We start from the raw sequence: 21448 nt of genomic DNA, 5'->3' as shown, positions 1-21448 counted from the left end.
ACCCAGTGTTCTGGTTTTGTTAAAAACAAGTTTCTCTTTTAGTGAATTTCCCTGTCAGCTAAAGCCTTCTTACTAACTTCTTACTTTCCTGAAAGTCAGATACATGTTTTGGTAGACATAGCAATGGTATGTGAGGTCACTGAACGATAAGGATGGATGTGCATCTTGTGAGATGTGCAAACAGGAGGTGAACCAAAAACTGACCAACTGAGTATACCGTCCCATTCACATGATACTTCATATAAAAGTGGGAGATCATAAGGATCTGGTCCCTTTTTCTTATGGCAACATTAGGAGAGGACCTGGTGAGTCGTCCCTGCAAACTGAGGCCAGTGACAGACTGAATCCAGCTCCGGTTGGCTGCAGAGTCCAGTCCAGGACTCCGGGTGCCAGTTCTGCAGTTGCTGGGACTTTCAAGATTGGTTTTGTATATTTTGTATTATTTTCTCTATTCTTATCAGTAGCATTAGTAAAACATTTTTAATTGTTCCAGCTCTCTTCTCTCTGTCCTTCTTTCCCTCCTGATCGCTTGCCCTTAGTGGGAAGGGGGAGAGGGAGGGGCTGATGTGGGAGAGGGGAGGAAGAGGGGTTTAACAATACATCTGCCAGGGTTTATTGTCACCCCGCAGTCAAACTCAACACCCGGACAGAGCAAGGATGTCCTGGAAAGGGAGTGTGTGTCTCTTTCTCTGTGGTGGATCCAGACAGTGACTGCAAAAAGCAGCTGATGGACAAGTCAGTCTGGAGAGGAGAGTCCAGACACCTCGTCCCTCCTACACCCCAAAGGCCAGACCCATTCCTAAAGCTTATCTGAAAAGTAAAATGAGTTCCTCAAATGCCATATACAAAAGACAAACAAGTTTCTTATTTTTAATAAGAATTGTTTAATAGCAGCCAAAGGCCTAAAGAAATGCCAAGACATCAGAGGGGTTGGTTGCAAGTACAATTCAAGAATTAGCAGCCTGTGAGTTTCACATGCATCCATTGTTTCCAAGAACACGTGGACAGGTAAATATTCCAGTATATTTTTATGGCATGATTAAAAAAGAAATTGGGAATTCTAAGGTTGTAAGAACTAAAAAGAAAGAGCAAAAGTAGTAACTTAAGGTAGCAGGACATGGTGCATAGCACCTTGAATAAGACTCTTTTCAGCACGTTCCATTTGCAACTGAAATGGTGTCTGTGGGGTGCACTCCAAGATGTGCAGACCTGAAAGCTATCAAAATACGAAAAGTTCACGTTCAAGTGATATTTAGCTTGCAGTTTTCAACAACAGTGCCCCAAGCAGAAATTGTGTGTCAGTTTAACACAAGTAATTGTGACCTTCGGCAATTTATAGTTCTAGCAAACTGTGCTTCATGCAAGAACGGCATTGTCATGCTAAATTGATCAGGTATGTGGGGGAGCAATATGCTGAGAATTTTAAGCCTATTAATAACCATGCAAATAAAGCAATGTAGACTATAATGGTTGGTGCGATATGCAGGAACAGCAGGTGACGTTCCCTGCAGCACGAATCCCTCTTGCACATGATGCTCTGGTAAACATTCCTCAGCAGATTTTTTTGGTACTTCAGGACTGCACCATCTGGTTACTTTCATTCCTGTAACAACAATAAAAGTATGTTAAATCATTATTTGGGATACAGCCACAGCTATACAGTTGTAGACCTGAAGTTCCTTAGCAAGAGAAAGAGGAGAAAGAGACACTGGCCAAAACTAATAAATTAGAGCTGAGGACTTAAAGTCAATAAGCATCAAACTTTCCCATCTGGAGACCAGTCATGGATGAATCTGATGGATGAATGCAGACAAGGGAAGGGGCGGATGTAGAACTAGGAGGGAGAGATGTTTAGAAAGAAGGAAAAAGTTAAGTTTGCAAGTTGATAAGGAAAAGTAAATAGACTTCAGGGGTGGGTGAAAACAATTATATGGCCAAACGAGTGGAGGGATTTTACTGTTGGTAGACAAAAGGTGTATAGATAGACTGCATAAACAGTTATTACAGAGAGAAGGAACATTCATAACTAACTAACTAATCCAGGTGTTTTCTGTCAGAGGCCTCACCACCCCCTATGCATACTCACTTTTTTTTCCACATAAGCATCGTCATCAGCACATTAAAAATTACTCCTTTCATTAAAATTATTTTCAGGCCCAGCTGTGATAAAGACAGCATGTTCAGGTTTTCATCTGTAAAAGCAACAGAGAATTACAGTCACAAGAGCCCTGAGACATTCTCACACTCAGTCAAGCTTAAAATCACTTCTCAATGAGTCTGTTACACCTTGGGTGACTGTCAGGCAGCTACTGAGCCAGTCTCGCTGAGAGACTTTCATTTCTTCCAGTTGGTGTTTCAAGGGCTGGGTTTTCATTCAATAACCACTTAATTATCCAATATGCAAGGCTGCCAATCATCTAGCTGTTTTTAAATCAGGGGTATTATGAACCTAGGATGCTGGAGGCATCCTTCTTTCCTCTCCCTATTTTTTTTTTAAGATGGGAAGGGGGATAACAAGTTAAATTTTATTCAAAGTACACAAAGTCCATTTTGATTTTCTATGAATCTTAAGTTACAAAGCCACTTTAATTTGAAAATAAATTGGTCTATATTGGGGAAACAGGGAGCTACCATCAAAAAGTCATTTTTTGTTTGTCTTTGAAAACCTCTCTCTGAAACGACTGCTCAAATGAGCCAGGTTTACTGATAAGTGTTTCTCCGAAGTGGCGGTTTGGAAACATTTGGCTAGCCAGTTTCCTTTCAGCAAGGCTGCGTGTTTGCAGAAATACAGCTATTCTGCAAACATGGCAAGTGCAGGGGCAGGCTCAGCTCATCTCAACCAGCAGAACAACAACTGCTTGGTCTCCAGCGATGGCTCGTGTACTCCCACAGCCACGAGCTGAAGCAAAGCTTGCCCAGATTGTGCAGCCCTGCTTCTGAGCACATGCTGCAGAAACCACCTGCTTATCTTTTGGTTCATTAGGTGTTTGCACACACAAAAATAAAAAAACAACTCTTTTGAAGTCTGAAATGCAGCCAGACATCCAGAAAAGCTGACTCATAGCAGTACCTTGAATCATTATGTGATGGGGAGTGGTTGGCTGGCTAATCCTAGCAAGAGCATGTAGGCACAGATCTCATAAAATTACCAGCTCAAATCTAGAAGACTACATTAACCCACTGACTTTCAGCCTTGATGTTTAAACCCTGTGGGGCGCTGTTGGAAATTTCCAGTCTGAGCTTTTTGCTCCAACAGGAACTCTGCAAACAGGGAACATTACCAACAATTTGGGAAGACACTTCCTTTAGTCAGGCCAAACTTAACTCCTAGAATGCTGTGTACATACCTGTCCTGAAGTGTAGAGATATCCCTGTAACACAGACAGCACTGACACCTGAAGATAACAGCAACAAATCTAGTTAGTAACAGAAATGTACTTCTTCACAAATTGATAAAGATGTCCCTACTTAGCATGGCTGGGTTGGACTCTTTTCTGCTGTTTTAAGGGCAAGCATAAAATATGATCTAATTAAACTTGTGTCATATCAGACAAAGGAATTTCAAGCTTTATGTCTCCCATGATGTGATTTTAAAGTCTCTCTGCTATGACTGTACCAGTCTACTGAACCTTAATCTTGTTCCCACAAAAGAGGAAGGCAAAAGAAAACAGAGTCAACAAGACGACATTCCTCTGGAGCGTGGGAGCATCATCAGCAATGCTTGCAAGGCTGGGAGATGTGATCAGGGCCTGCTCATACTGATAGCACAGAGACCAAAGTACCTCTAGCCCTGTACAAACATCCGACAAAGCCATTACCGCTTTCAGGATCCTCGCCCTCCAGTTCTCCAAAGCCCTCATGATTTGCAGAACACTGCATTTCATCTTTCTTGGCCCAGTAGGTTGACAGGTAGCTTGCTTCTTGTTCGTTCTCGGATGTTGTCACCTCCACAACTGCATCTGTCTCATTAACAGCCCGGTTAAGAGTAAGCTTTTCAGGGGAATAATCTGTGATAAGGCACATTTCCAAGTCCTCATCATCTTTAGAGACCAGCCTGTAGACTGAAGGAGATGGAGTAACATCTGAAAAGACATAAGATGAGACATTAGAAAGAGACATTAGATGAGAATACACAGTTACAGTTTGTTCAATCTTAACATACAGACACTTAGGCATTGAGGTTTTTCCATGATTCACAGAATCACACAGAATCAGAATGTGAGGGGTTGGAAGGGACCTGGAAAGCTCATCCAGTGCAATCCCCCCATGGAGCAGGAACACCCAGGTGAGGTTACACAGGAAGGTGTCCAGGCGGGTTGGAATGTCTGCAGAGAAGGAGATTGGGAAGTGGCCTGATCACAGGCATCTTGTGTTAGGACCTTTAGAGAACCAAGGCATCTACAGCAGAAGATGCAGGAGCTACAAGAGACTTAAATCAATTTACGTTTGTGAGAGACACAGAGAGTGGTCAGGCAGAATCCCTAGAGCATCCCAAATGTACTCATGTAGGCATCCACACCCTACCCTGTTAACCCAAAAATAAGACCTATTCTGAAAATAATCCCTAGCAGGATTTTTCAGCATTTTTTGGGATGCTCGAAATATAGACCCTACTCCAAAAATAAACCCTACTAACAATTCATTAAAAAGTCAATTTAAATAGTGTCCAGGAAGCTATACATGTAAAAAAAAGGCATGTTTTGGAGAAAAATTGGTATAAGACCCTGTCTTATTTTTGGGGAAACAGGTTAGATGTCCATTCCTCTCTGTAACAACTCATTCAACTCTACTCTGCAGGCTGAGATTCCTTCTGGCTTTTGGCCTGAATACATTCAGGAATGTATATAACAGGTGGAGAGGGCACCTTCTTGCTTCACTGCTACGAGACAGTGTGTGTCTGGAGACAACTGAGCAGCCCAGGAGCATTCTGCCTTTTCTGCAAAAGCGTAGTCAAATCCACTGCAAAGTAGGAACATCTAGTTGCATTTATGGAAAGAAAGATGAAACAAATGTTTCATTATTTTCCACCACCTGACAGGGCAGTGCAAGATTTTTTTACTAAATGTTGCCCTGCAGAAGAGGGGTTTGGGGAACTAAAGACTACAGATATAAGACACCTGGAGTTTATTTCTATTTTCTTGCTTCAAATTCTGCTAGTGAGTCAGTTAGATCAGAATTTTCCACACATATCAAAACACTACCTGTGGTTAAACTCTTCTTTTTGCACATTTAGCTTTGTAAACTTGTACTCTAAGCATACATTTCATCTTGCCCAGGTCTTGAAGCCTGATTCTTTGAGAAGATACTTTCCTAAATCTTTCTTCATGTGTCAGTAAAATGTTGTGGTGATAGCAGTACTCTGATGATGAACAGATGAAATATCATTACAGACATACTGTGGCCAAGACACAGGCTTGGGGCTCTCAGCAACCTTCTGGCTGCATTTTCTGTTGGACTTCACAATCACAGGTTTGAACCAGAGTTCCAGTTCACATTTATAAACAGACAAAGTGTTATCATGTACGGTTGACAGTTTAGATTAATATTTGCTTTGTCTCTGTGCACACACCACACTGATAAATATTGTAGAAACACTCAAGACTGCTTAGCTCCCACATGAAGGTTTAATTTCCTACCGTGGGGGAAGTTTGAACTAAATCTTGACTTTTAGAAACAATCTCAAAGTTATATCCAAGTACATGCCATAATTCTATCACAGAGAGAAATGCTTTTCATCTGTTTAAATGCCATTTGTCAGCACCTTGGAGAAATAGCCATACTTTTTGTTAGTATGATCTCAGAAAAACTAATCCTCAAAAGCCTAATCATTCAATCTCTGGCCCTTCTCCTGAGCTGCAGTTCATCCTGCCCTGGCTTTGAAATAATTTTCCCAGCTACGCAGAATATGCTGTAATGTGTGTTCTGATTCTCTCAACCCCACTCCCCACCTCCCATACTCCCAGTTATTGTTCTGGAAACAGATTTCTGTGACCATTTGTTAGGGAGAGAAAGACAGGAGCAGGTAAAATGCTTGATGGTACATCCCTGTATAAAATACAGATGAACCTCATTGTCATGGAGTACATGAATACAAAAAAGAAGAGGAGGAATTATCGAGCTGTTCTCTTCTCTCTCGTAACGAGTATTATGCTTTCTTAAGAATATCTACCTCTCCCCAGTTAGGGTGTTTTTTGGCCCTTTCAATCTCTCCAATGCTTTTATCATGAACAGATAACAGAATAAGGTCTGTTTTTCGCATGCAGTCTCAGCAGCACCTGTTTTGCAAAATACTCATTTCTCATTCTTGCTCAGAGTGCCTGCTGCCTTTGATCTGGTACTAGAGTCTGTTTTCTGATAAGTTCCTTTGCATGTTTTCACGCTGCTATGAAAGTTTGCAGATAGCAGTCTTGGTAAATATCAGCTATTACAACCACAGCGCTCTGACCTGTGTTTCCTGTTATTCTGTCTTAATGAGCTGGTGGGTGTGTTGGAGATGTTGTATTGATATTTATGACCTATATTTGCAGGGAAGATTGAGATGTAAATAATGATACTCTGAGCTGTCCACCATGCCTAATATTTAATCTCTACTGAAGGATATCAACCAGGTGGAAGAACAACAGCTATTTGAATGCTATTCCTGACCAGTCTGCAGAGAAAGCCAAGTCTAGAGGCTGATTTCAGGGAGAGAGCAGTAGAAGCCTGTTCCAACATCAGACTGAAACCTATGCCTTTTTTTTCCAAACAAGTTGCAGCACATATCCTGAACTGGTTTAACACACAGCCTGAATTATACAGAAATTTATCTTATTCTCCATTCCCTCCAAAACAAACTCTCCTCTGATGGAGGTTCCGAAAGGTTTGGGTTTTGTGAGATCAGCCAGCTCTGCATGGATGCTAGGATGTCTACAGAAAGACCAGATGTCCACATTTAATACCTGAACCCTACTCTAGACTTCCAGTGCTTGTGTCTGGAGGAACTCAGATAGAAGAAGCCAGGTCCTAGTCCAGCATCAGCCAAGTCATCCAAAGTACAGGGACTCTGTGCAGAGATTCAGTACTTGCAAATGTGAATAAACCACTTCACTCAGCGAGCTGAAACATAATTTTCTTGTCTCCATCCCAAAACATGTGTTTCTCATTGCTTCTGTAATTACACCTGGGGAAGTCAAACTACCAAAACCATCCAAGACCTTGCTGACAAATATTTAAAGGGAAAGATTCCTAGCTGAGCCAAAACTAAATATGAATTAATAGAGGAAGGTAGTCGAGTGTTCAATGGACTAAACAGTTCTCTAGTACAAAAGCTGGATGAATTCTGGGCTTATAGCATGTGTTCACGTTAAAGAAAAATTGAAATCACAGTTTCTTAGATTTCTTATTGGGAGGAAATACCCTATTTGCATTCATGTATTGATTTATTAATGTATCACCTAAACTGCAGGAGAAAGTTACTATGATCTCTTCTGCTGCTCCTTTCAACAATGTTAAGGAAATATTTTGGGGGGTCAGAAGGAGCAACTCTGCTTATCTAATCCAGTCTGTAAAGGTCACAGGTGAATGAGCTGGCTCAACCCTTCTGTGTAACTATTGTCTGGAAACAAAAAGACTTCAAGTAACTGCTCATGAACCTTTGTCATTTTCAGAGAATACTTTTGAATGCCTTTTCTTCCAAAGTCAGAGTGGGTCTTTATTGCCAGAACCAGTTTCCAATGTTATATGATGTTTCTAGAAAAAAATCATATAAACATAGAATGGTTTTAATTGGAAGACACCTTTAAAGGTCATCTAGTCTAACCCTCAATTCAAATAATTTCAACCCTCATTAAAATAATTTCAACTCAAAAAAAAAAACAAACAACAAAAACTTCCTGAATTAGAGATTAACTATTAATGTAGTGATAACAAAAAAAAAATATCCCATTTGTTTCATGAATAAGAAAAATAACATCCAAAAGAATCAACCTAAAATCCCTTTCAAGAAACAGGTGGAAGGAGGTAATTATTATGTTGATGTCAAAAAATGAGAAGAACTTCTGATCTTACATTTGTGGAAGTGCCTCAGATGTAGACGTCTACTTCCCACCAAAATGATATCCTTTCAGGATTGGTCTATTTAATGGGTACATTTAATTATACAGCTTATTTGGGATCATAGATAGCCTTATGCCATTTCCAAAAATGACTCTCCAAGGTCCAGTATCCCATGCACCCCAGTCTGAACCATTGCAAACACCATAGCCTAAGTCACCTGTGAAATTTCTTCGCAATGCAGTGTGAAACTATGACTTAAACATGAACATAAGCCTATCATCTGATTTTTTTACCCCTTAATCTAAGGCAAAAATGCAGACCCTGGTGTCTGTAAAATAAAGTTAGCTCTACCTAGGCTAATGTTTTCCTGTTTATAATTACTGTACAAACACTCTTACTGTCTGACGGGACTCAGATGTTAATGTTAATTATATACCAAGATCGTTAACCTAATAAACTGATGGTTCTGTCTCATTTCCCAGTATTCTCAGTCTCCCTGCTCCATCTTCACAAGTACTCTGTTGAGAAATAATCCTGAATTCATTTTTTTTCAGCTTTCACTCCTCTTTCCACTCTTCATCTAGAGTTTAAGTTCATTCTCCATAAAGTCAGACCTGTTCAGCAACACTAACCAGTGGCCACTGCTCTCGCCTTCATACCTTCGTAGCCCATCCTTCTCCAGATCTTACTCACCTTAAATCTAGTCCTACTTCCAAACACAGATTTATTGTATCTTTCAGTTTCCCACTCAACAAGGAGACTTTGCAATATATTTCTGCCTACCAGCTGTATACTCCAATGGATTCTCCTCCAAAATATGTGGGACAGCTGTCTACCAGAGGATGACACCCAAAGATATCTGAAATTTCATTCCATCTCTTCAGGTTTCTAAAATATTTTAAAATATAATTGAGGAAAGGAAAGAGACCTACAACGCATCACAACAAGTTTGATTCCTTTTCCAAATACAATTTTTCTAGTTCCTAACTGCTGACATTGTAACATCAGTTTTTACAGATATGTAAGGTGACTTTACTTTGGGATTTTAAAACAAAAAATCATGACATATTCTCTTAGGCCGAAAGTTAGAAAATACAGTCTCTAAGCCATTAGTCAGAATAACTTCCAGAGGTTGCATAGTTATTATTTTAAAGATGCGCTAATCAAGTCTGAAAACTTTAATATCCAGAATCTCTATAAAACTGCTAAACATTTTATATGGCATTTGACCACCACGCCGTGACTATTAAAGCCGTGTGAGCTATTACCATCTTCTCTAGCTGTTCTTTTCTACAGTGGGTCACTGCTGCACCATAGCCAAACACTCCCTGGATTCCAAGACAGCATCTCTGTTCCCACTAATGTTTGTCAAGGGAACCTGAAAAGTAGTTGGAACATGCTTCCACGAAAGTCCCTTGTCCATCTACCCAATGAACAAATAATTTGCTAGTCCTAGTGTTAAAATGAATGAAAGCTCAAACTTACTTGGGGTAACATGAAGTTGGGTCCCAGTTCCAAATGTGAGTTTCACATATCCCTGATTGCCACACCAGTGTCAATCTCTACAAAAATGTAGACAGTTTTTCCCAGCTCATACTTGACAACCAGGCCAACAAACATTCCAGAGCAGGGAAAACTTACGGGATCAATGACAAAACACATTGATTTAAGTAACCATCAAAGTACCAAAGAAATCTACTAGACAGTTATCAGGATCACAAAGAGGGAGAACAAATTCTAAAAGTTAACTTGTTCACTGGTTACAATTGTGTTTTATAACTTTTGGTGCAATACTAGGAACAAGCTGTGTTTTTGCCTCTGTGACATCAACTAAAATTCCTCTTCAGTGTGCCATGTAGTTAGGACCACTGCGTTTCTGTTCCAGTTTTCTCCTGAATGTGTCACAATTTACTACCCACCTGTCTTGATCACCAGCAAGGTTCCTTTTCCTAATATCAGCTTGTATCCTTCTCCACCCTCATAATTCCCATGACCCAGGAAACCTTTGCAAGAACCCCTTTGACCTTGGTTACAGTTATCTCCTTACAGGTTTCAGTGGCACACGGTGACACTGCCTGCATCTTGGAGCTTCACAGGGAGTTGCAAAGGCAATCTGAGCCTTCTAATTCTACACGGTCACTTACTCAGATAAACAGTGTTGAGTAACTAAAATCTGGATACAAGTCACAGTCACAAACAGAATTCGCTTGCAATATTTATGGATAGTATGGGAGCTGTACATCAGACAAACCAGCTAAAAGGCAGTCCAATTTCCATTCCAACAATAGTATTAAAAATGTTAAGAGTATACCATTCCTCGCTGGGAATCTGCTACAGGCAAACAGCAGATAAAATGGTGATAATAACCATTAGGGGATATTTTCTAAGTATTGTAGCCATTCTTGTATTTCAACACATTTTCATCTGAATTGTATCTTCAATGACTTTGCTTGAGGTCAATGAAAGTGTCATGGATTTACCCTTAGGACAGAACAAATCCACATGACTTACTTGTCTCAAGAGTAAAACCAGGCTTTGTCTTAACTTAGCCCTGGAATCCAACTGATGGAAGAGCATTGAAACCACATGCCTGCCTGCAGCTGCCTCAAGGAAGACTGCACGAACAGCTGCCATGGAATACATTCCAATGGTTAAAATGAGGCCTCAGGCTACTGTATCTTTGACAGCTGCCAATTCTCAGATCTTAGTGTGGATCCACAACAATCTTGCAAATTAGGCAAAAAATGTACCTAGGGAAACCAGAAGTCTTGTCCCAGATCCAAAGGTGAGTTTATAACTACTTCCATAGTCACACAATAGCACAGGCCTCTACAATATCCAGTAGTTTTAGTCTGCCAGACAGATTCCTTTCTCAAAAACTGTTTTATTTGCTGTTACTTCACAGCTCACCTAGTGACTGATGGCATAGTACAAACCTGATCATCCCATTCTCTTGGATTTGCCATATGAATTAGTCAAGAGTGATTCCAGGGCAAATTTGCCATTTAGGTTTTAGGTAGAAAGCACACTTTTTGGTAGCAATTTCTTTGTGGCAGGGAGACCATTGCTTATTCTGCCATTAAACACTGAGGTTTCAGTATACGTTTGGGAAGCTGTTAGGTCCTACAGTATGACCAGAGTGAGATCTGGAGCAGTTGCATACAGATAGGACATGTAAATGAACTCATTTATAACTCTGCTAGCTTACTGATACCTTCATATGAATGTGAGATTCTTGTTTTTCCTCTGATGTTTTTGAACAAGGTCAAGAGGGCCATTTGAAATATGGAGAGTTTCCCCGAGTTTTCAGAATGAATAGTTTCTTTGTCTTGCTGTGTTTTTTAGCTTTCAGAATAAAATTATTTTGAAATTGTCGTAACAGTCACTACCATTTTAAGAAATTAAAATGTTACTTCTCAAGAGTAAACCCAAAGCATTTAGATATTAAATGCTTCTAAAAGTATTCTTAAGAAATTTGGAAAAATCGGAATCTACCTTCCTTTATTTCCCTTTTCTAAAGAGTTTCCAACAAGAGAAAAGGTGGGGATCACTAAAGGGATTTTTTTTTTCCAATATCTTGGTCAACTGTCTTGTGGCAGCAACTGCCAAAGTGCTATTTTTGCATGCCTTTTTATTTGGGGAAAATTATTTTGTGATCAGAGTGACCCTTCCATCTTCCCACAAGACTCAGTCTGTAATGAACTTGCTTCTTGACTTCTTTACCCTTTGGCTCTGTATCTATTCCACTCCAGCTTTAGAGACTAGTACTAGCTGGCTGTGATTACAAACTTGGTATCATCTTCAAGGATAATCTTGCCTCCTGAGTTTCCAGTATTTATATATTGCTTCACAATACTACAGACACCCACCCCCTATCATTACAGCTTTATGGAGGATCTCCAAAGCAAAAACCCAATAGCTTACATTTTGCCTTCACATACAGTAAGGAGTCTTGTTGTCTGAAAGTATTAGCATCCACATACTAGGAAAGTCCCTTTTACCTGCTACAGCTCTGCATTTTTCTGGCTTTCAGCAGTTCCCTTTGTTTCTCTTTGACATGAGGATTTTTGTTTTAGGAGCCCCTGTCCTGTTGGCTTTCCAAGAAAAATCCTCTTGCATATGCAAAACTACTGCTTTGCACAGTTCATAACAAGTGGAAACAGTAAGGGGAAAATACATGTGCAGCCATGGAAATCACTTGCTCTCATACCAGTTGAAAATTTATAGTCCCACTCCTAATATATGTAGAGTGAAAAGAATAGGCAAAACAATTTGCAGTGGAAAAAGTACCTCTAAGAGGAATCAGATCTGAAAATTCAGACCTACCCGGAAAAAATGTGAGTTTGGTTCCAGCTCCAAATATAAGTTTGCCATAACTCACAGTATTACATTGTGACACTAAACAAAATGGTGCACTGGTATTGCACATGCTTGATTAAGACTTGACAACATGGCAATGTAAGATTCTTATTTGAATAATCTAACCAGTGCTACTGGCCACCTCCTTAGCACATACAGTGAAATAAACACTTCCTTCAGCAGCATTACTCTGCCTGCTTGATCATTCCTAACAGTCACTAGGCTAGTGATTGTCCATCAGCTTGTCAGTCATCTGTGTATTCTTTCCTCTCTCTCCACACAATAGCAGCATCTGTCAGACAGTGTGTGCATGTATTAAAACAACTTTCCAGACAGCTTTCTGACTACTGCTGCTGAGTCTCACCAGTCTATGTCACCTTTCTGTTCTGTTTATGATGCATAGATGAGGTTCTTAGTGACAGGGTCTAGAGGTGGACCTGACAATGCTAGTTAATGATGATGTTAAAGGTCTTTTCCAACCTAATTAATTCTATGATGCTACAATTCTATCCTTTGCAGGCTGCACTTCATGTTGTATTAATTAATACTTGCTGTGTTCCACTCTGAGGGGGGGTGCAACTACCGAACATGAACTTGTATCATGCCTGGAAACCTGCACATGATTCAGCACACAACAGAAATGTCCATTCCCTCCTCTTCAGAACTAGTTCTTCCACGGCAGATCAGGTTCAGTGGTGATATTTATACATCTACAAACACATGAGCAAGCACACTGTAAGTGCAATACCTAGTCAATTTTCCATTAACCAGAGCCACATAGAACCCACGTAGTGTGACCCAGACACAAGTATGTCTAAAAGCGCACTACAGTGGACACTAAAGCACTTTGGACAAAGGACACACAGGAAAAATGCACACTCACTGGGCTGGACGGACAGTCTGATCCCTGAGCCAAAAGTCATCTTGCTGAACTCATAATCACACAGCATTTCCTTCCATAACCAAAAGCCCAGCAAGCCAGCTCAGAAGCAGCACTTCTCTCCAAGCCTTTGTCCAGCCCTGTCAAGGCTTAGAAGGCAGCAAAAGTGTGGCAGTGTTTCCCACCGCAACACAAACCCTGCTGGGATACATTGCAGTAGGACAGTCTCCCCATTGTGTAGCTGGGACATCTGAGAGCAGACGTGTGGCCACTTTGTCCATCCCAGGCAAACCGAGAGCAACAAGGATCATTTTGGACAAACATGCCACAATCACTATCGGACCTACAGATATAAAACTCATTTGTGAAGACTGCCGATTCCCTGAGCCAAATCCTGTCCTGGAGGAAAGCAGGGGGTATGTAACCCCACGGCTGAAGAGCCACAATAACAAGCAGAGAGATGCCAGAAAACCTGCAGCCCACTGGGCAGGGAGGAAGACTGATCTGATCAGATAAAGATAAATGCCCAGAGAGTTGGAAAGGGAGGATGGGATAAGAAAACACAAGAAATAGCGCGACCTGGGAAGCAGTTGTACACACTGAGTTTCACTACCAGGCATGTCCCTGTCCGCAGCCTCAATTCAACACCACTCATTAAAGACCATTAGATTTTTTCATATCTCTGTTCTTGTTCACTTTTCACTTGCTTCCTTTCCCAGGTTGGATGCATTTCTAGTGCACATTTGTTAAATAGGACATCTAACACTTCTCTCCAGGGAATACTAAAACTATGCCGAATTGCTCCACAGAGCCACTACACTGTTATTTTTGAAGCTAGAGGACAGTGTCATCTCTGTTGAGCCAGTCTTGACCTAGAAAAGAAGCATCTCACCTGGGGCAACGAGCAGCTTCGTTCCACTTCCCCATGTGAGTTTTCCCCATTGTCCAGCACTGGCACCGTGTGACAGAGCTTTGCAAAATGAGCCTCTGCATTCAGCCACCTCAGTGGCTGCTGGAGGGCTTGGATACATTCAGTCATGAATGAACATCTGTGTCGGAGAGAAGCTCTAAGTACCCATACAGATTTCCATAGACCTCCTATAGCTCTCTTTGCCACATACTATTTTTTTTGCATTCAAAGGCATGGGAATATCTAGATTCATTTCAAGTCACCACAGGTACCTGAGATGGTAGAAATTACTCCTTAGTTAGGAGGGAACACATTATGATCCCTGCCGCAAAACCTTGTTGTGCTGGAATGGCAAAAAGGGTTGGGAACAAGAACATGAAGCCAGTTTAAGGGCAGGGTAATGCATGATGTCCCCATTCCTATTGGTCCAGATTTCCATGTACAGGTTTGTTGTTTGTTTTTTTCACAGTGACAGAAGTACTACACGATTAAATCAGTACTATGCATTTCAGCTAACCAGTTCCTTTTCTTGTCAAGTCACAGCACAGCCTTAGTACCGAATTGTCAGTCAAGATTGCAACACACAGGCATTAATGCAATTACTTGGCCAGACATTGACTTTAGTCCCTGAGCTAAAGGGAAACTGTACTTTCAGCTGCTGCTTCACCTACACCCTGGGTAAGCAGGGATACTCACTCTAGATTGAAAACTTGATGCAATTCTGCAGAGTGGATCAGTGGAAGGTGATTTCACTTGCTTGGCTTTTCTGAGGGTCCTTCCATTTCTGGATGTCTGAAGAGCCCCTTTATTTTCCTTCCTTCACTGTCCAGACCTTATCCAGGCTGAGAGCAACTATCATAATGATCCACAGCTTTCCTCTCTCTGTTTATGCTCAGGAAAACAACCTATATACCTAGAGGTATTTGACATAAATATTTGGAAATATTTGCACCAAGCATGATCTGGGCCTTGACCAAATCGCTTGAAAGTCTCAAGATAAGGAACAGAACTAAACCGCCTTTCTATATCCCTGAGGGCCTTCCATAGCCATACACAGGTACAGAGTATGATTTGGTTAATGTCTCCAGCAGTCCTAAACCACACCTCTATTCCACCTGGTTGATGGACCATCAGCATCCTAGAGCACCCATAGCATGTTTCTCTAAATTGCAGAGATCACCACCTGGAAGGTTCCTCTAAGCATGAGAGTATCTTGAAATATAAGCTATTTTCTCCTTTCTAGCTGTGACATAATACAGATATAATAAGTATAAAGTGTTTCCAAAAAACAGACCCAATTTCAAAGATACAGTGATTTGAAGCCGGGTCCATCGTTTTAAAATGCATGTACATCTACAGGGTGCTCTGGTAGACAGTCAAGGATTTTTGACAGGAGAGAGACAGAGGAAAGCTGCACACTCACTGAGCTGGACGGACAGTCTAGTCCCTGAGCCAAAAGTGAACTTGCTGGAGCCGCTGCCATAACCACACAGCATTTCCTTCCATAACAAAAAGCCCATCAGGCCACTGCAGAAGCAGCACCTCTCCTCAAGCCTTTACCCAGCCATGCCAAGTCACAGAAAAAACAAATTCTTTCGCCTTCCAGCCTTACCTCTGACTTCTCTTTTTGGTCTCAAACTGGCTAAAAGTGGGAATGCAGCAAGAGGAGACAGCATAAAGTGGAGAAGCAGGAGAAGAAAACGTACTTGGCAGAACATGTAGCTTCGTCCCTGGCCCAAATTGTGGTTTCCTTGCGTAGTTGTTCACACAATGCTACACACCCTAACAAGAACCCAAGGCTCAGTTTGCTCTCTCACCCCATCTGGTCTCCTTTTGAGGAGAGGGGTGAGCCCCTTGGACAGGATGTGGCCTAATGGTGAGTCTTGTTCCATAGCTAAAGACATACTTAGCTAAAGACAGACCAGCTCCCAAGGTCAGCCAGCATCTCGTCTCCCAACCATAAACTTCCCCCTCACTTGGCGAATCTGGTCACTCACATCTCGACTAGACAATGTTGACTGTCACTCATAGTCTGCGACATCCTGTGAAGATTCCTCCATGATCTGTGTGAAGGATCAAGAGCACCAGTGAACCTAATGATACAAACTCTGTTTGGACGGACTGTTCCTTCTCTCTTGATCCAAAGCCTGTTCTGAAGGGAAACTTGCACCACATAGCCCCCACATGAAGAGCCACAAGTCCAGAAAGAGAGATGCTGGAAATCCCACTGCCCATTGGACAGTGAGTAGCTTTACCACGTGTGGAAGGAAACTACAAGGAAGTGGTGGCACTTACTAGGCAACACCTGAAGTCGTGTTCCTTTGCCAAGTATGATCTTGCCGTAGTTCACACAGTGGCTTTCACCTCAACAAGAACACACCTCATCCCCATCCTTACAGAGAAAGGCAACTCCTAGTCCTGCAGAGCTGAACCCTTGACTTAGTACCCCACGAGCAGAAAACTTCCATCAGACTTCCAGAAATGTTGCACGCTGTACTACACCACCATGCAGTGCTGCACACTTCCGCCAAAGCAAGACCTGATCCTCTTGCAAGGAAAAGAAGGGTAGGTTGGAAAGAGACGACATGCTCAGAGTTCAAAAGGGAGGAGTGGGGTAAAATATCAAAAGAAATACCCCCAGTTGGGCAGCAGTTGTACTCACTGGGCTTCACTACCAGGCGTGTCCCTGTCCCCAGCACCAGTTTGTAGTTCCCTGTGTTCACACAGTCCTCCACAGCTCAGCAAAAACCACAGCTCTCATGCCAGTTACTCTACAACTGATCTCCAGGAGATCAACTCCTTCCCATCCACACCACACATTTGAAGCCAGGAACAATTGTAGCCTTGATGAAAAATCTTTTGGAATCTCATCTGCAGGAAGGATGACATCTACAGTTGTGGTGCAATCAAGAGCAGTATTAATTCAGCCTGTCTTCAGCAGAGTAAAGGACAACCACCCACGGCTGAGCTAGACAGAACCACCAGCAACTCACACCAGTTCTCACAAGTGCAGATGGCCATGGCACAAAATGTCTATCCCTGAGCAAGGGGATTCAGGATCCCAGTCTGCTTATGTAAAAGCCAGAGAGCAGGAGCTGGCAGAAGGAAAGGAAAGGAATGAGTTCACAGCCTTGTTGAATCAAGGTCTCTACTGCCACCACAAAAAACAGAGCAAAAATCCCTACAGATTGAGGCCCTCTCCCTCTGTTTCAGTTACACCAGCTGATAGCCACAAAACTGTTCCACCAAGTGAAGCAGGAAAAGGCTTTGAAACTTACTGGGATTTATCCTTAGTTGAGTTCCACCTCCAAAGGTGACTCGGTTGCCATCAGTAGTCACACAGTGTTTGCCTTCACAATAAAAACCCAGTAGGTCACACCATAGTCATCATAGAATGCCCTGAGTGGTAAGAGATCATCAAGCCCTGCATTTGACAACCCCACAGTTCACACCACGTGTCTGTGGATGTTGTCCAGTCTCTTCTTGAACACTGTCAAGTTGGGGTTGTGACACTTCCCTGGGGAGCCTGTTCAGTGTCCAGCACCCTCTGGGTGAAGAACCTTTTCCTAACATCCCACCTGACCCTCCCCTAGCACATCTTCCTGACATTCCCTTGGGTCCTGTCATTTGTCACTAAAGAGAAGAATTCAGTGCCTACTCTTCCTGCCCCTTTGTGAGGAAGCTGTAGACAGAAATGAGGCCTCCTCTTCTCCAGACTGAACAAACCAAGTGCCTTTAGCCAGCTTCCTCTCCAAACCGTTCACCAACTTTGTAGCCTCTTCTGGAGAACCTCTAGTAGCTTAATAACTTTTTTCTCCTCTGGTGCCCAGACCTGCACATAGTGAATGCTCCAGGTAAGGCCACATCAGTGCAGAGCAGAGCGGTACAATCCCCTCCCTGCCTGGATGGTGATGCTGAGCGGGATGCACCGGAACACGGGTCCCTCCTGGCTGCCAGGGACACTGGTGGCTCATGTTTAACCTGCTGTCGACCAGAACCCCCAGATCCCTCTCTGCAGAGCTGCTCTCCAGCATCTCGTCCCCCAGTCTGTATGTACAGCCAGGGTTGCCATGTCCCTGGTGCAAAATCTGGCACTCGCCCTTGTTGAACTTCATGTGGTTGGTGCTTGTCCAGTTCTCCAGTTTGTTCAGATCTCTCTCCAGGGCCTCTCTGCCCTCAAGAGTGCCAACAGCTCCCCCCAGTTTTGTGTCATCAGCAAACTTGCTATGCAGTCCCTCAAGTTCTAAGTCATTTATAAAGACATTGAAGAGTGCTGCCCCTAAGATGGACCCCTGTAGAAGCCACTACTGACTAGTTGCCAGCCCAAAATAACCCCATTTATTAGGACCCTTTGAGCCCAGCCTGTCAGCCAATTGCTCACCCACTGCACTGTGTGTTTACCCAGCTGAGTGCTGGCTATCTTGTCCAGGATGAGACTGTGAGAGACACTATCAAAAGCTTTACTGAAATCCAAAAAGATCACATTGACAGGCTTCCCTTGGCCTACTAGGTGGGTAACCTTGTTGTGGAATGAAATTAGGTTGGTCAGGCAAGATGTTCCCTTCTTGAATATCTGGGACCAATGACTGTGTTGACATTCAGATGTTCTTCAGTAACTCCCAGAACCATCTTCACCTTGATTTTGCCAGGAACAGTACTAAGCCTGACAGGCCTGTAGTTGCCAGGGTCATCCCCTGGCAACGTCTTTCCTGCTCTGCCTTATTTCTTCTAAAGCTGTGCCTTGTGGCTGGGCTCTTCTTTTACAAGAGCTTCAGCTGGTCATCCATTTCAGCTTTGGTTGAGACGAGCCCTGAGTGCATCCTTGTTCCACATAGAGAAAACATGCAGAATCATGACAACAGCACCTCACTTGGCCCTAAATTATCAGCCCTAAAAGCAGAGATCTTCCCCTGGAATCTCCTCCACACGCTATACACCTTCAAAAAGTCTTTGTTTTGGCTGCCGTATCTCCAGATACGTGTGCATGTGCAAACACACACTCCATCCCTCTGCAGACCAGTTTCTAACAGGTGTAAGCGATGTGACTTCCCTAACCATACTCCTTCAGGCTGGCTTTCTACCTACAGGGTTCTACTATCAGTTGTGTCCCATTTCCAAAGGCAAATTTTCAGGTGGATGCTGAAGTCACAGACGGACACATCCACTAAAAAAAAAAAAAACACACACAACTTGTACTCCAGAAAACGGGACAAGATGTGCCATAGAGACCAAGGACGGAAACCAAGGTGCTCCTTTGGGGCACACTAACAGCCAGTTAACACAGAGATACTTACTGAGTTTGACAGAAAGTTTACTTCCATGCCTGAACTTAAGCTTACAAAACCTGTCCCAGCAAACTACCACAACCATGGACAGCCCTACAACAACCCCACAGCTGGCAGAAAGGAACGACAGTCACCTGCAAAAGAGTCTGACACTTGTCTTTTCCAATTGTGTATGGAAAAATGGGTGAAAGACAATGGAAAACACTAATTCCTGAGCTGCAACAGCATCCTTCCACACACACTGAGCTAACACACAGCTGCTCAAGCTCCAGTGAGAGTTGCAGCTCTGCCTTTGAGCCCCATTCAGAGCAGCCAGTGCTAAGCTAAGACACTTCTGATGAGACCGATGCATTTCTATCCATCCCCATCTCATGGCACTTACATGCCTTTGTAAAGAGCTTTCTCCCGTTCCCAAAGACAAACCTTCTGCCCTGTGCCCCCTCCACCCACAGCAGCTCACAGCTTTTCCATTCTCAGAGAAAGGACACAGGGTTGTGGTGGTCACAGGAAGGCTTTCCAAAATGTACCCCGAGATGTTCTTGCCTTGCACATTTCTGCATTGCCCTGCAGGGCTAAGAAGTAGCTTGGACAGTACTCACAAGGCTTCACACTTAGCTTTGTCCCAGCTCCAAAGGTGTAACTGTTCCCACTGACACTCACTGTAACAAAAGCCATTACACAAATGCTCTCCTCTCATCTCCCATAGCAAGGAAGCTGTCAGAGTGGTGGACAAGGACCTTCCCAGCAAGGCACAGAGGACACATTCCCCAAAATCATGCAGACCTCAAGTTGAGGTTTGCTCCGTGCAACCACAACCTCATTAAAGACTGCATTAAAGGCATTTCCAGAGCATGTGAAGGGAGAGAAGGTATTTCAGGAGAACATAGATAAACCAAAAGGATGAATATAAAAGCAGTCCTTTTGCAAGACAGACAGATGGAAGACCAATGGCAAGCTGCACACTCACTGGGATGGACGGACAGTCTGGTCCCTGAGTCAAAGGTGAGCTTCTCATAGCTGTTGCCATAATCACACAGCATTTCCTTCCAAAACAAAAAGCCCATCAAGCCACTGCAGAAGCAGCACCTCTCCCCAAGCCTTTGCCCAGCCATGCCAAGACCAGGAAAAAACAAATCCCCTGTGCCTTCCAGCTGCACCTTTGACTTCTCTTTTTTGACTCAAACTGGCTAAAAGTGGGAATGCAGCCAGAGGAGACAGCATAAAGTGGAGAAGCAGGAGAAGAAAACATACCTGGCAGAACATGTAGCTTGGTCCCAGGCCCAAACTGTAGTTTTCCTGCATAGCTGTTCACACAATGCTACACACCCTAACAAGAACCCAAGGCTCAGTCTGCTCTCTAATCTCATATGGTCTCCTCTTCTGAGGAGAGGGATGAGCCCCTTGGACAGGAGATGCCATTTGCCTGGGGAACTGCGACACAGAGAGCAGTGAAAGGTAAAAACTCAGGGATGATTTTCTCTTCGCTGCTTGGGGAACAGCAGTCATTCACTGGCACTGAAAGTTTTCAGGACACAGTGCCAAAGAGCCTTAGTCCATCCTAATTTAATGACTGCACTTCACATTGTATTCATTAATACTTTCTTGGGTTCCAATCTGAGGGGATTGTTACTATGAAATGTGAACCTCAGTGGCTGCTGGAGGACTTGGATACATTCAGTCACGGATCTGTGTCTGAGAGAAGCTCTAAGTACCCATACAGATTTCCACAGACCTCTCTCATTCTCTTTGGTATATAGTGTTTTTTGAGCATTCAAAGGCATGGGAATATCTAGATGTTATTATAGTCCCCTCAGGTACCATCGATGATAGAAATTACCCCTTAGTTAGGAGGGAACCCATTGTGATCCCTGCCCCAAAGCCTTATTGTGCTGGAATGGCAAAACGGGATGGGAACAAGAACATTAACTCGGTCTAGGGGCAGAGTAAGGGACGAAGTCCCCATTCCTATTGGTCCAGATT

The 21448-nt window shown here is 42.9% G+C and overlaps 1 gene segment (V, D, J or C); it reads right to left on the bottom strand.

The window, feature by feature from the left end:
- Positions 1-860: 860 nt before the first annotated feature.
- Positions 861-21448, bottom strand: part of LOC102083425 (T cell receptor alpha chain MC.7.G5-like) — a 66421-nt gene continuing 45833 nt past the window's right edge. The window contains 4 exon segments of the C gene segment in view: positions 861-1603; positions 2087-2192; positions 3348-3395; positions 3819-4082. Coding sequence covers positions 1573-1603; positions 2087-2192; positions 3348-3395; positions 3819-4082 — 449 coding nt within the window.

This window comes from Columba livia, chromosome 23 (assembly GCF_036013475.1).
Source record: "Columba livia isolate bColLiv1 breed racing homer chromosome 23, bColLiv1.pat.W.v2, whole genome shotgun sequence".
Classification (NCBI taxonomy): Eukaryota; Metazoa; Chordata; class Aves; order Columbiformes; family Columbidae; genus Columba; species Columba livia.
The sequence above is the reverse complement of the archived record's forward strand: the minus strand, read 5'-3'. Positions and strand labels throughout refer to the sequence as shown.